At 37.4% G+C, this 14,643-nt stretch overlaps 1 protein-coding gene across 1 annotated transcript in view; it reads right to left on the bottom strand.

Moving 5' to 3' along the window:
* Window positions 1-14,437, bottom strand: part of LOC133530047 (uncharacterized) — a 68,816-nt gene extending 54,379 nt beyond the window's left edge. The window contains exons 1-2 of the mRNA XM_061867863.1: window positions 14,126-14,437; window positions 13,977-14,018 (exon numbers count right to left, since the gene is read on the bottom strand). Coding sequence (XP_061723847.1) covers window positions 13,977-14,007 — 31 coding nt within the window. The 5' untranslated portion in view covers window positions 14,008-14,018; window positions 14,126-14,437. The remainder of the gene's footprint in view (window positions 1-13,976; window positions 14,019-14,125) is intronic.
* Between the last annotated feature and the right edge of the window lie 206 nt (window positions 14,438-14,643).

The raw sequence follows: 14,643 nt of genomic DNA, 5'->3' as shown, positions 1-14,643 counted from the left end.
TTTTTTAGATTTTAAATCTATAATTTACTATACATAGATAACCGATAGTTTATTGCGAGTTGTTTTCGTTTCAAATTTATCGAATTTATTAACTGAAATGGGCAAGTCTGGCAAACGAGTGTATAAAATTATTGTGAAATTATACCTTCAACAAAATATGTTTTAATTTATAACAAGGGAGAACATAAAAATGTAAATCTAAATTGTTCTAGCAAAATAATTATGTTTGTTAGGAAGTTAATAGTTAAATAATATAACTAGTTTTATTTACACCCTCTAAGCTCTATGGGCAACACAATATTATAATTTAAATTGTTATTTAAATTTTAGGATGTTATTTAATTTAATTTTAATTTAATTTAATTCTTTATGTAATGTAATTATGTGTAAATGTATAATGTATATGGAAATAATTTTCTGGATTAAATTTCATTCATTCATTCATTTATTCAATATTCGAAAGAAATGTACATTCACATGTATATTAACATGAATTAAATACATAAATAACTATTTGGCCAATCTGGTAAAAACAATGCATAAATAACTTGTTCACTGTAATCTTGCAAAACAATCTGTAAGTATTTATTTTACCATAATTTGCAGTGCCTCGCTAAAATTATGAATGGGCACTGATTGTCCGAGACAATTCGTTCAATTGGATCTGCTTCGCACTCAATCAAACCAACACACACACACACTTCAGCGTATCAAATGACTGTAACACTTTCAATACTGTATTTTCGTTACTAGTAAATACCAGTAATAAGCACATTCAATAACATGTAAAGATTGACAGTGTTGGAATTTAAAATCAATTTATTCATTTTTGCTGAAATCACGAAGCGTCTGGTTGACGTAACTGGTGACCGAAGAGCTGGCAGCTTCCTTGCACAACACATATCAGTATTGTGATACAACGAGGAAATGCCACCAGCATCCTTGGTACGATGCCTTAAGGACCTATTTTTGATTTAATATATAACACCACCATATAATACAAGGTGCCCGTGAGCATTGCGAGAGATTTTAACGGTGCATTCCTGATGGCAACAGAAGCAAAAAAATGTAATACGAGTTTTTGTAAAATTCGACAAAAAAAAAATTCTTGTTTTTTTTCCTTTTTTTTTGAACACATGTATATAAAACGTAATTTTTACTGATAAACACATAACCTAAAATTAACTAAAAAGTTTTTTATTTGGTGGTAGCCTCTCGAATACATTTTTTTAATTTTTCGATGTCAATCAATAGGTATGTCCAGACTAGACCTCAAAGTGGCAATACCGCAGGCAAAAATGTGTTTTGTACCGACTTATGGCGAAAAGAATGATTTCGAAAAACATTTAATTATCTCTGAAACTAGGCCTAATCCAGAAAATTTTATATAATAAAATAATAATAATGACAAATGCCGTAGATGTCACACCCAATCGGAAACCATACAACACATAACCGGAGCATGTACAACACTTACACAGACGGACTACACACACAGACACAATCAAATTGCAAACATCATTCATCAAAATCTAGCACACAAACATAATCTTATTCAAAACAACCATACACCATACTACAAATATAACCCACAGGTAGTTCTAGAGAACACAACGCACAAATTATACTACGACCGCGCTATACTGACAGATCGCACCATCCACTATAATAGACCAGATATCACTTTAATAGACAAAATAAAGAAGACCACTTACCTCATAGACATCTCAGTCCCTAACACACACAATATACAAAAGACCATCACAGAGAAAATAACAAAATACGCAGAACTAAAAGACGAAGTTACTAGGATATGGAGACAAGAGAAAGTATACGTAGTTCCAATAGTTTTATCCACAACAGGCGTCATCCCAAAACCAGGGACTGAAAAACCGCAAAAGACCGGTAACCTAAAATAAAGGTATCAATTGAATAGGTATCCAAAGCTAAGGGTACCCGAATAAAATTGCAAAAGACCGATACCTAAGATAAGGGTATCAATTGAGTAGGTATCCAAAGCTAACGGTACCCGAATAAAATCGCACAAGACCGATACCTAAACTAAGGGTATCAATTGAAAAGCTATACAACTGTAACGGTACCCGAATAAAATCGCAAACGACCGATACCTACACAAAGGGTATCAATTGAATAGGTATCCAAAGCTAACGGTACCCGAATAAAATCGCACAAGACCGATACCTAAACTAAGGGTATCAATTGAAAAGCTATACAACTGTAACGGTACCCGAATAAATAAAATGTAATAGGTACATTTTTCAAACGGTACCGCTACAGTTGAAAGGGTACCGTAAGGTACCGTTTCAAGTAGACTTCTACTTTGGAATCCAAGATGGCGGCTGTGCACTCGTCATAAAAGTCGTCATGGATATCGTTTTATAGGTTTTAGGGAGTGCAGATTTCGAAAATGGTGACCATTTTGGAATCAAACATGGCGGCGGTGCACTATGTCATTAAAGTCGTCATGGATATCCTTTTATAGGTTTTAGGGAGTGCAGATTTCGAAAATGATGACCATTTTGGAATCCAAGATGGCGGCCGTGCATTCTGTCATAAAAGTCGTCATGGATATCGTTTTATAGGTTTTAGGGGGTGCAGATTTCGAAAATGATGACCATTTTGGAATCCAAGATGGCGGCCGTGCACTCTGTCATAAAAGTCGTCATGGATATCGTTTTATAGGTTTTAGGGGGTGCAGATTTCGAAAATGATGACCATTTTGGAATCCAAGATGGCGGCCGTGCACTCTGTCATAAAAGTCGTCATGGATATCGTTTTGTAGGTTTTAGGGAGTGCAGATTTCGAAAATGATGACCATTTTTGAATCCAAGATGGCGGCCGTGCACTCTGTCATAAAAGTCGTCATGGATATCGTTTTGTAGGTTTTAGGGAGTGCAGATATCGAAAATGATGACCATTTTGGAATCCAAGATGGCGGCCGTGCATTCTGTCATAAAAGTCGTCATGGATATCGTTTTATAGGTTTTAGGGAGTGCAGATTTCGAAAATGAAGACCATTTTGGATTCAAGATGGCGGCCGTGCATTCTGTCATAAAAGTCGTCATGGATATCGTTTTGTAGGTTTTAGGGAGTGCAGATTTCGAAAATGATGACCATTTTGGAATCCAAGATGGCGGCCGTGCATTCTGTCATAAAAGTCGTTATGGATATCGTTTTATAGGTTTTAGGGAGTGCAGATTTCGAAAATGATGACCATTTTGGAATCCAAGATGGCGGCCGTGCACTCTGTCATAAAAGTCGTCATGGATATCGTTTTGTAGGTTTTAGGGAGTGCAGATTTCGAAAATGATGACCATTTTGGAATCCAAGATGGCGGCCGTGCATTCTGTCATAAAAGTCGTCATGGATATCGTTTTATAGGTTTTAGGGAGTGCAGATTTCGAAAATGATGACCATTTTGGAATCCAAGATGGCGGCCGTGCATTCTGTCATAAAAGTCGTCATGGATATCGTTTTGTAAGTTTTAGGGAGTGCAGATTTCGAAAATGATGACCATTTTGGAATCCAAGATGGCGGCCGTGCATTCTGTCATAAAAGTCGTCATGGATATCATTTTGTAGGTTTTAGGGAGTGCAGATTTCGAAAATAGTGACCATTTTGGAATCAAACATGGCGGCGGTGCACTATGCCATTAAAGTCGTCATGGATATCGTTTTATAGGTTTTAGGGAGTGCAGATTTCGAAAATGATGACCATTTTGGAATCCAAGATGGCGGCCGTGCATACTGTCATAAAAGTCGTCATGGATATCGTTTTATAGGTTTTAGGGAGTGCAGATTTCGAAAATGATGACCATTTTGGAATCCAAGATGGCGGCCGTGCACTCTGTCATAAAAGTCGTCATGGATATCGTTTTGTAGGTTTTAGGGAGTGCAGATTTCGAAAATGATGACCATTTTGGAATCCAAGATGGCGGCCGTGCATTCTGTCATAAAAGTCGTCATGGATATCGTTTTATAGGTTTTAGGGAGTGCAGATTTCGAAAATGATGACCATTTTGGAATCCAAGATGGCGGCCGTGCACTCTGTCATAAAAGTCGTCATGGATATCGTTTTGTAGGTTTTAGGGAGTGCAGATTTCGAAAATGATGACCATTTTGGAATCCAAGATGGCGGCCGTGCACTCTGTCATAAAAGTCGTCATGGATATCGTTTTGTAGGTTTTAGGGAGTGCAGATTTCGAAAATGATGACCATTTTGGAATCCAAGATGGCGGCCGTGCACTCTGTCATAAAAGTCGTCATGGATATCGTTTTGTAGGTTTTAGGGAGTGCAGATTTCGAAAATGATGACCATTTTGGAATCCAAGATGGCGGCCGTGCACTCTGTCATAAAAGTCGTCATGGATATCGTTTTGTAGGTTTTAGGGAGTGCAGATTTCGAAAATGATGACCATTTTGGAATCCAAGATGGCGGCCGTGCACTATGTCATAAAAGTCGTCATGGATATCGTTTCATAGGTTTTAGGGAGTCCAGATTTCGAAAATGATGACCATTTTGGAATCCAAGATGGCGGCCGTGCACTCTGTCATAAAAGTCGTCATGGATATCGTTTTGTAGGTTTTAGGGGGTGCAGATTTCGAAAATGATGACCATTTTGGAATCCAAGATGGCGGCCGTGCACTCGGTCGTAAAAGTCGTCATGGATATCGTTTTGTAGGTTTTAGGGAGTGCAGATTTCGAAAATGATGACCATTTTGGAATCCAAGATGGCGGCCGTGCACTCTGTCATAAAAGTCGTCATGGATATCGTTTCATAGGTTTTAGGGAGTGCAGATTTCGAAAATGATGACCATTTTGGAATCCAAGATGGCGGCCACACGGTGGGCTGAAAATCGGCCTTCATAGAAATAGAAACCGAAGTATTAATTTTGAACTTTTTTTATTGGAATAGCTTTTGTTGGGTTTTATTGTGTCCAAAAATTAATCTTAGCTAATTTGGTTGGAAAAATAATTAATTATATTTTTTTTTTCAAAATCTTTGTATGGCGCGTATCAGAAAAATCGAGTTTTCTCCAAAAAATTGCACCCCGTAGGAAAAGTCTAAGTATATGGAAAAATCAAGAATAATTGGTTTTAAAATCATCTGTCAGAATATTTCCGTTAAATTTTATTTTCGGAGAAAACTCGATTTTTCTGATACAAATACATACAAAGCGCCATACAAAGATTTTGAAAAAAAAATATAACTAATTATTATTCCAACAAAATTAGCTAAGATTTGAGCTATATGTTTGAGCCTTTTGGGGTGGAAACCCTTGGGCCGTGGGGACCTGGCGCTCACAACATTTTTAAAGAGCTTTCGAAGCGCCTCGTGTAGGCAACGGGTGACAAGAGGGCTGGCTCTTACCTCGCACAACGCATTGGCATTGCTGTCCAGCGCGGCAATGCCGCCAGCCTTCTAGGCACCTTGCCACAAGGCACCGAGCTGGAGCCAATTTTTTTGAATTTTTTTCCTTTTTAGCTTTATGTAGTTTTGTTTAAGATATATTTTAATGTAGTTTTTATTTTTTATTTTTCAATAATATATTCTTAGACGCTACTTACGATAGATTAATTTTGGGACATAATAAAACCCAACAAAAGCTATTCCAATAAAAAAAAGTTCAAATTTAAGACTTCGGTTTCTATTTCTATGAAGGCCGATTTTCAGCCCACCGTGCGCCGTTTTGTTACCTAACTAGTGACGGATGGACGGTCATTTTTTGGTAGGTACATGGAGATTGTATTCCTTACGTCCGACTTCCATATTTAAATTGTATCAATTTTATAGTGACATTTGGTGGCGTAGTTTGCAATAATCGGAAGTCGACTTTAAGCAAAAGTTAGAGATGTCTCGATTCAATTAATATAAATCGCCTCCATCTTAACTAATGTTAACTACATTTCTAAGTGTCGCCCCATAAGTAAGACTGACACCGACAAGGCCAGAGTCGAAACGCGAGTGCAAGACATTCACCATGAAATTCGTGGATTTAGATAAAGTGAAAAGTAAAAGTAAGTTATGTTATATTTATAAAATAGGTCCTCTGGGATCCTCAGATATCGATTTTCATCTCAATCTGAGCTTAAATGCCGAAATCAAAAATGGCGTGCGTTTTCTAAAAATTTGACCTCGGAATCATAACAAAGGTCCTCTGGGATCCTCAGCTATCGATTTTCATCTCAATCTGAGCCTAAATGCTGAAATCATAAAATGGCGTACGTTTTCTAAAAATTTGACCTCAGAATCATAATGAAGGTCCTCTGGGATCCTCAGATATCGATTTTCATCTCAATCTGAGCTTAAATGCCGAAATTTAAAATGGCATGTGTTTTCTAAAAATTTGTACTCGGAATCATAATAAAGGTCCTCTGGGATCCTCAGATATCGATTTTCATCTCAATCTGAGCTTAAATGCCGAAATTTAAAATGGCATGTGTTTTCTAAAAATTTGACCTCGGAATCATAATAAAGGTCCTCTGGGATCCTCAGATATCGATTTTCATCTCAATCTGAGCTTAAATGCCGAAATCAAAAATGGCGTGCGTTTTCTACAAATTTGACCTCAGAATCATAATAAAGGTCCTCTGGGATCCTCAGATATCGATTTTCATCTGAATCTGAGCTTAAATGCTGAAATCAAAAATGGCGTGCGTTTTCTAAAAATTTGACCTCAGAATCATAATAAAGGTCCTCTGGGATCCTCAGATATCGATTTTCATCTCAATCTGAGTTTAAATGCCGAAATCAAAAATGGCGTGCGTTTCCTACAAATTTGACCTCAGAATCATAATGAAGGTCCTCTGGGATCCTCAGATATCGATTTTCATCTCAATCTGAGCTTAAATGCCGAAATTTAAAATGGCGTGTGTTTTCTAAAAATTTGACCTCGGAATCATAATAAAGGTCCTCTGGGATCCTCAGATATCGATTTTCATCTCAATCTGAGCTTAAATGCCGAAATCAAAAATGGCGTGCGTTTTCTAAAAAATTGACCTCGGAATCATAATAAAGGTCCTCTGGGATCCTCAGATATCGATTTTCATCTCAATCTGAGCTTAAATGCCGAAATTTAAAATGGCGTGTGTTTTCTAAAAATTTGATCTCGGAATCATAATAAAGGTCCTCTGGGAGCCTCAGATATCGATTTTCATCTCAATCTGAGCTTAAATGCCGAAATCAAAAATGGCGTGCGTTTTCTAAAAAATTGACCTCGGAATCATAATAAAGGTTCTCTGGGATCCTCAGATATCGATTTTCATCTCAATCTGAGCTTAAATGCTGAAATCAAAAATGGCGTGCGTTTTCTAAAAATTTGACCTCAGAATCATAATAAAGGTCCTCTGGGATCCTCAGATATCGATTTTCATCTCAATCTGAGCTTAAATGCCGAAATCAAAAATGGCGTGCGTTTTCTAAAAAATTGACCTCGGAATCATAATAAAGGTCCTCTGGGATCCTCAGATATCGATTTTCATCTCAATCTGAGCTTAAATGCCGAAATCAAAAATGGCGTGCGTTTTCTACAAATTTGACCTCAGAATCATAATAAAGGTTCTCTGGGATCCTCAGATATCGATTTTCATCTCAATCTGAGCTTAAATGCTGAAATTTAAAATGGCGTGCGTTTTCTAAAAAATTGACCTCGGAATCATAATAAAGGTCCTCTGGGATCCTCAGATATCGATTTTCATTTCAATCTGAGCTTAAATGCCGAAATCAAAAATGGCGTGCGTTTTCTAAAAAATTGACCTCGGAATCATAATAAAGGTCCTCTGGGATCCTCAGATATCGATTTTCATCTCAATCTGAGCTTAAATGCCGAAATTTAAAATGGCGTGTGTTTTCTAAAAACTTGATCTCGGAATCATAATAAAGGTCCTCTGGGATCCTCAGATATCGATTTTCATCTCAATCTGAGCTTAAATGCCGAAATTAAAAAATGGCGTGCGTTTTCTACAAATTTGACCTCAGAATCATAATAAAGGTTCTCTGGGATCCTCAGATATCGATTTTCATCTCAATCTGAGCTTAAATGCTGAAATTTAAAATGGCATGCGTTTTCTAAAAAATTGACCTCGGAATCATAATAAAGGTCCTCTGGGATCCTCAGATATCGATTTTCATTTCAATCTGAGCTTAAATGCCGAAATCAAAAATGGCGTGCGTTTTCTAAGAAATTGACCTCGGAATCATAATAAAGGTCCTCTGGGATCCTCAGATATCGATTTTCATCTCAATCTGAGCTTAAATGCTGAAATCAAAAATGGCGTGCGTTTTCTAAAAATTTGACCTCAGAATCATAATAAAGGTCCTCTGGGATCCTCAGATATCGATTTTCATCTCAATCTGAGCTTAAATGCCGAAATTTAAAATGGCATGTGTTTTCTAAAAATTTGAACTCGGAATCATAATAAAGGTCCTCTGGGATCCTCAGATATCGATTTTCATCTCAATCTGAGCTTAAATGCCGAAATTTAAAATGGCATGTGTTTTCTAAAAATTTTCATCTCAATCTGAGCTTAAATGCTGAAATCAAAAATGGCGTGTGTTTTCTAAAAATTTGATCTCGGAATCATAATAAAGGTCCTCTGGGATCCCCAGATATCGATTTGCATCTGAATCTGAGCTTAAATGCCAGAATCAAAAATGGCGTGCGTTTTCTACAAATTTGACCTCAGAATCATAATAAAGGTCCTCTGGGATCCTCAGATATCGATTTTCATCTCAATCTGAGCTTAAATGCTGAAATTTAAAATGGCGTGCGTTTTCTAAAAATTTGACCTCGGAATCATAATAAAGGTCCTCTGGGAGCCTCAGATATCGATTTTCATCTCAATCTGAGCTTAAATGCCGAAATCAAAAATGGCGTGCGTTTTCTAAAAAATTGACCTCGGAATCATAATAAAGGTCCTCTGGGATCCTCAGATATCGATTTTCATCTCAATCTGAGCTTAAATGCCGAAATCAAAAATGGCGTGCGTTTTCTAAAAAATTGACCTCGGAATCATAATAAAGGTTCTCTGGGATCCTCAGATATCGATTTTCATCTCAATCTGAGCTTAAATGCTGAAATCAAAAATGGCGTGCGTTTTCTAAAAATTTGACCTCAGAATCATAATAAAGGTCCTCTGGGATCCTCAGATATCGATTTTCATCTCAATCTGAGCTTAAATGCCGAAATCAAAAATGGCGTGCGTTTTCTAAAAAATTGACCTCGGAATCATAATAAAGGTCCTCTGGGATCCTCAGATATCGATTTTCATCTCAATCTGAGCTTAAATGCCGAAATCAAAAATGGCGTGCGTTTTCTACAAATTTGACCTCAGAATCATAATAAAGGTTCTCTGGGATCCTCAGATATCGATTTTCATCTCAATCTGAGCTTAAATGCTGAAATTTAAAATGGCGTGCGTTTTCTAAAAAATTGACCTCGGAATCATAATAAAGGTCCTCTGGGATCCTCAGATATCGATTTTCATTTCAATCTGAGCTTAAATGCCGAAATCAAAAATGGCGTGCGTTTTCTAAAAAATTGACCTCGGAATCATAATAAAGGTCCTCTGGGATCCTCAGATATCGATTTTCATCTCAATCTGAGCTTAAATGCCGAAATTTAAAATGGCGTGTGTTTTCTAAAAACTTGATCTCGGAATCATAATAAAGGTCCTCTGGGATCCTCAGATATCGATTTTCATCTCAATCTGAGCTTAAATGCCGAAATTAAAAAATGGCGTGCGTTTTCTACAAATTTGACCTCAGAATCATAATAAAGGTTCTCTGGGATCCTCAGATATCGATTTTCATCTCAATCTGAGCTTAAATGCTGAAATTTAAAATGGCATGCGTTTTCTAAAAAATTGACCTCGGAATCATAATAAAGGTCCTCTGGGATCCTCAGATATCGATTTTCATTTCAATCTGAGCTTAAATGCCGAAATCAAAAATGGCGTGCGTTTTCTAAGAAATTGACCTCGGAATCATAATAAAGGTCCTCTGGGATCCTCAGATATCGATTTTCATCTCAATCTGAGCTTAAATGCTGAAATCAAAAATGGCGTGCGTTTTCTAAAAATTTGACCTCAGAATCATAATAAAGGTCCTCTGGGATCCTCAGATATCGATTTTCATCTCAATCTGAGCTTAAATGCCGAAATTTAAAATGGCATGTGTTTTCTAAAAATTTGAACTCGGAATCATAATAAAGGTCCTCTGGGATCCTCAGATATCGATTTTCATCTCAATCTGAGCTTAAATGCCGAAATTTAAAATGGCATGTGTTTTCTAAAAATTTTCATCTCAATCTGAGCTTAAATGCTGAAATCAAAAATGGCGTGTGTTTTCTAAAAATTTGATCTCGGAATCATAATAAAGGTCCTCTGGGATCCCCAGATATCGATTTGCATCTGAATCTGAGCTTAAATGCCAGAATCAAAAATGGCGTGCGTTTTCTACAAATTTGACCTCAGAATCATAATAAAGGTCCTCTGGGATCCTCAGATATCGATTTTCATCTCAATCTGAGCTTAAATGCTGAAATTTAAAATGGCGTGCGTTTTCTAAAAATTTGACCTCGGAATCATAATAAAGGTCCTCTGGGAGCCTCAGATATCGATTTTCATCTCAATCTGAGCTTAAATGCCGAAATCAAAAATGGCGTGCGTTTTCTAAAAAATTGACCTCGGAATCATAATAAAGGTCCTCTGGGATCCTCAGATATCGATTTTCATCTCAATCTGAGCTTAAATGCCGAAATAAAAAATGACGTGCGTTTTCTAAAAATTTTACCTCAGAATCATAATAAAGATCCTCTGGGATCCTCAGATATCGATTTTCATCTTAATTTGAGCTTAAATGCCCAAATCCAAGATGGCGGGCGATCATTCAAATTGAGTGACCGGTTTGTATTGGGGTATCCGATCGCGTGGCAAGATACTTTTACTTAAGGGTACCGTTTGGACGGAAGCTTGTTTGGGTACCCAAAGTATTGATATCGCTTTCGGAATGCTATTTTAACGGTCGGGTACCCTTTCAAAATTGTTTTAAAGTCTAAGGGTACCGTTTGGACGGAAGCTTGTTTGGATACCTAAAGTATTGATACCGCTTCCGTAATGCTATTTCAACGGTCGGGTATCGTTTCAAAATTGTTTTAAAGGTACTTTTATTTAACGGTACCGTTTGGACGGAAGCTTATTTGGATACCCAAAGCGTTGATATCGGTACCGAAATGCTAGTTTAACGGTCGGGTACCCTTTAAAAAGACCGGTCAAAACCGTTTTTAAGGGTACCTTTTCAGTCCCTGCCCAAAACACCTTCACCATAGTTTAAAATTACTAGATCTAAAATCGTATATCTACACTATTCTACAAAAAGCCGCTATATTAAATACATGCCGAATTGTGAGAAAATTTATGCAACTTGACACAGAAAATAATACTCCGGAAACAACTTAAATTCAACAACCCCCGCTGCATTTACTTGGTAAATAACCCGTAAATGTAGCTGATTACCAGCCTAGAGCTGAGAAAACCAACCCTTTCGAAAATAACAAGTCTTATTACAAGGGGCCTCTACGTGTTGGCTTCGGCCCCACGCACGCCTTCAAAATGCCCGGGACCCCATGGTCCCGAGAATTTGTAAGAGACATACAAATAATAATAATAAATATTATAGGACATTATTACACAAATTGACTAAGTCCCACAGTAAGCTCAATAAGGCTTGTGTTGAGGGTACTTAGACAACGATATATATAATATATAAATGTTTATAAATACTTAAATACATAGAAAACACCCATGACTCAGGAACAAATATCCATGCTCATCACACGAATAAATGCCCTTACCAGGATTTGAACCCGGGACCATCGGCTTCGTAGGCAGGGTCACTACCCACTAGGCCAGACCGGTCGTCATTATATGACATTTTAGTTTCTAAATATTACCAGGAATGCTTAGTTAAAATGTCTCGCAATGCTCATGGGCACCTTGTATAGTAACACCACTGTATATATGTATACATTATGTATACCTTTATTGTTAATAAAATTTGTTCCATCGTTTATTCATTGCTCATATTCAGTCCTTGTTCAACAACATAACTTGACGAAATTTTTATTTTGAAACACAAAACCTTTTCTTTTTTACCCTTCAAGGGTCTCAGAAATTACGCAAAATTAAACCCTATCACTTTGTCACAAAGTTAAAAATCATGTGGGAAGTATATTCCCTCTGCCTTATAAAGGCAGAAATTAAAAGATTAGCTTATGTTTCTCATAAGTCAACCAGGACATAAAAACAACTACTCATAAAGATAACTTATGAGATTACACTTGATAGTTTTAATACAGAGTTCCTATGACCACCTTCCCGCTCCTTCATTTTAACTTACATAACTGTGCAATAATATTTCAGAGGACTACTGCACAAGACGAAAATCACACCCTAGAACCTAAATGGTTGCACCCTGTGCGGTTTAAGAGGAATTTCCTCTCGCGGACATTCTGGCTGTGAAATGGGCTCACATAGAGGCTATATAGTATGAGGTACTTCAAAAAAGGAGTGTACAAGGCTTTAAAGGGTAGGCAACACACATGTAACACCCTTGTAGTTGTGACTGCTTACCATCAGGCAGCCTTGCTACTTGCCTGCTTAGCAACATGGTATACAAAAAAGAGTTTTGTTTTTCTCAATGGGACCTCATTTCAATGCAAGACCAGGAAATGTGACAAAATCAAAAAAAGATTAAGGCCTCTATAAGGAGTTCAATTTCTATTTGTCTTCAGTATGTTTTGGATTCTTAAATCAATTTTTCTATGTGATCATAATTTGGTGTGTAGAGAGCTGGTGGCCTAGCGGTAAGAGTGTGCAACTTGCAATCCGGAGGTAGCGGGTTCAAACCCCAGCTCATACCAATGAGTTTTTCAGAACTTATGTATGAAATATAATTTGATATTTACCAGTCACTTTTCAGTGTATGAAAACATCATGAGGAAAGCAGACTAATCCCAACAAGGCCTAGTTAACCCTCTGGGTTGGAAGGTCAGATGGCAGTCGCTTTCGTAAAACAAGAGCCTACACCAAATATTGAGATTAGATGTCAAGCGGACGTCAGGCTCCTATGAGGCGTGGGAAAATGCCAGGACAACGCAAGGAAGAATAGATCATAATTTGATGTGTGCATATTTTAATAGTTTCCCAATGATGGTTCCCTCTCCTAATTTTAAGTACTAGTTCTGAATCAGCATATGACAAGGTTGTTATCTAACCAGAAATATGAGGTTTTCCTTATAATACATCTTATATTTACCTAACAATGTTAGTATATGTTATTGTTAAAGCATCACGGCTATAATAACCATCAATCACTGCTTTTTACTCCCTATCTCTTTGAATCTGCTTGTACGTAAATGAAATTTTAATTATGCAGTAGCTTTGTATGAAATTTGGTAATTCAGGTGACTTTATTACGAAATCTAAGGAAAAATATGACATATGAAGTGAGATATCATATTGTTTTGCATTGTTTGAAACCAAAACAAAGTACAGTCACATAACCACAGGAAAATATACAACACAATGCATTACAGAAAGTATTGTCACACTACAATGGCCATCTGAGACGCTAACAGGCTTGCTTTCCATGAATACCTTGACTTTGAGCTCATAACTCAATTACAATGAACTGTGGCTCAACCTTAATACTGTTTAGTAAAGGTCAGATCTATTAGACTCCTCTTATTTATTATTTATCAATAAACTATCTAAATCCTATTTCAATAGTCGCGTGTTTCATCATATAAATCTATAAAACCTGTTGAGTTCTTACGAGAGACAAATGTTTCAATACAAGAAACGTAAACGGGGTCAAAATAAACCGTTTCGCTTAGGGTAGAGAAACATCTAGCAACTTCGCGAGCACACAAAGATGTACAGAATAGCGCACTCACCATATCCGTTGGTGCACTCCGCTCCTCGCATGGTACAGGATCCTGCAACAGAGAGAGCGTCAGTGCGATCCACCGGCCTCTAACTGGATTAAACCGCGCGAAGGCCGCGACGCAGTTCGTAGTCACATGGCCGACGTAAACAAACCCACCTGATGCGTGTGATGCCGCCGCGAGCCTCGCCCGCGAGAGAAACTCCACTGTCACGCGTTACTCATGCCTTGTTTCAGCCGTGCCGCCTCGGTGTGGTGTGCTCTCGTTACGCCAACGCCATCAGCCATCAACCGCACCTCGCGACTTGTTTTGACAGCTGACGCGAATATGACAGATTCGCTTTTTAAATCCGGCCGCCATTAATTTCCGCCTTTGAACGCTATTCGAGTCATGTAAAAAAGCTTGCAAGTTTATGTGAGAACTAAATGTTGAGACGACGTTTTCTATGTTGATATTTTATTTTAAAGTTGTTTTTTTTTATTTACCTTATCCACAAGCATTTTGATTTACATTATTTGCTTATGATAAGAATTTGCTTTATGTTGTTCCTTTGGTGTTCTGCGTAGGTAACAAATACCCACAAGTAATTCTATAGCGTAGTGATTTTTTCTTTGAAGTCTGGTCTATAACCGCGAAAATCGATGTTCGTCAATTGCGGGCATTTTTCTCTGTCACT

This window comes from Cydia pomonella, chromosome 22 (assembly GCF_033807575.1).
Source record: "Cydia pomonella isolate Wapato2018A chromosome 22, ilCydPomo1, whole genome shotgun sequence".
In the NCBI taxonomy this organism is placed as follows: Eukaryota; Metazoa; Arthropoda; class Insecta; order Lepidoptera; family Tortricidae; genus Cydia; species Cydia pomonella.
The sequence above is the reverse complement of the archived record's forward strand: the minus strand, read 5'-3'. Positions and strand labels throughout refer to the sequence as shown.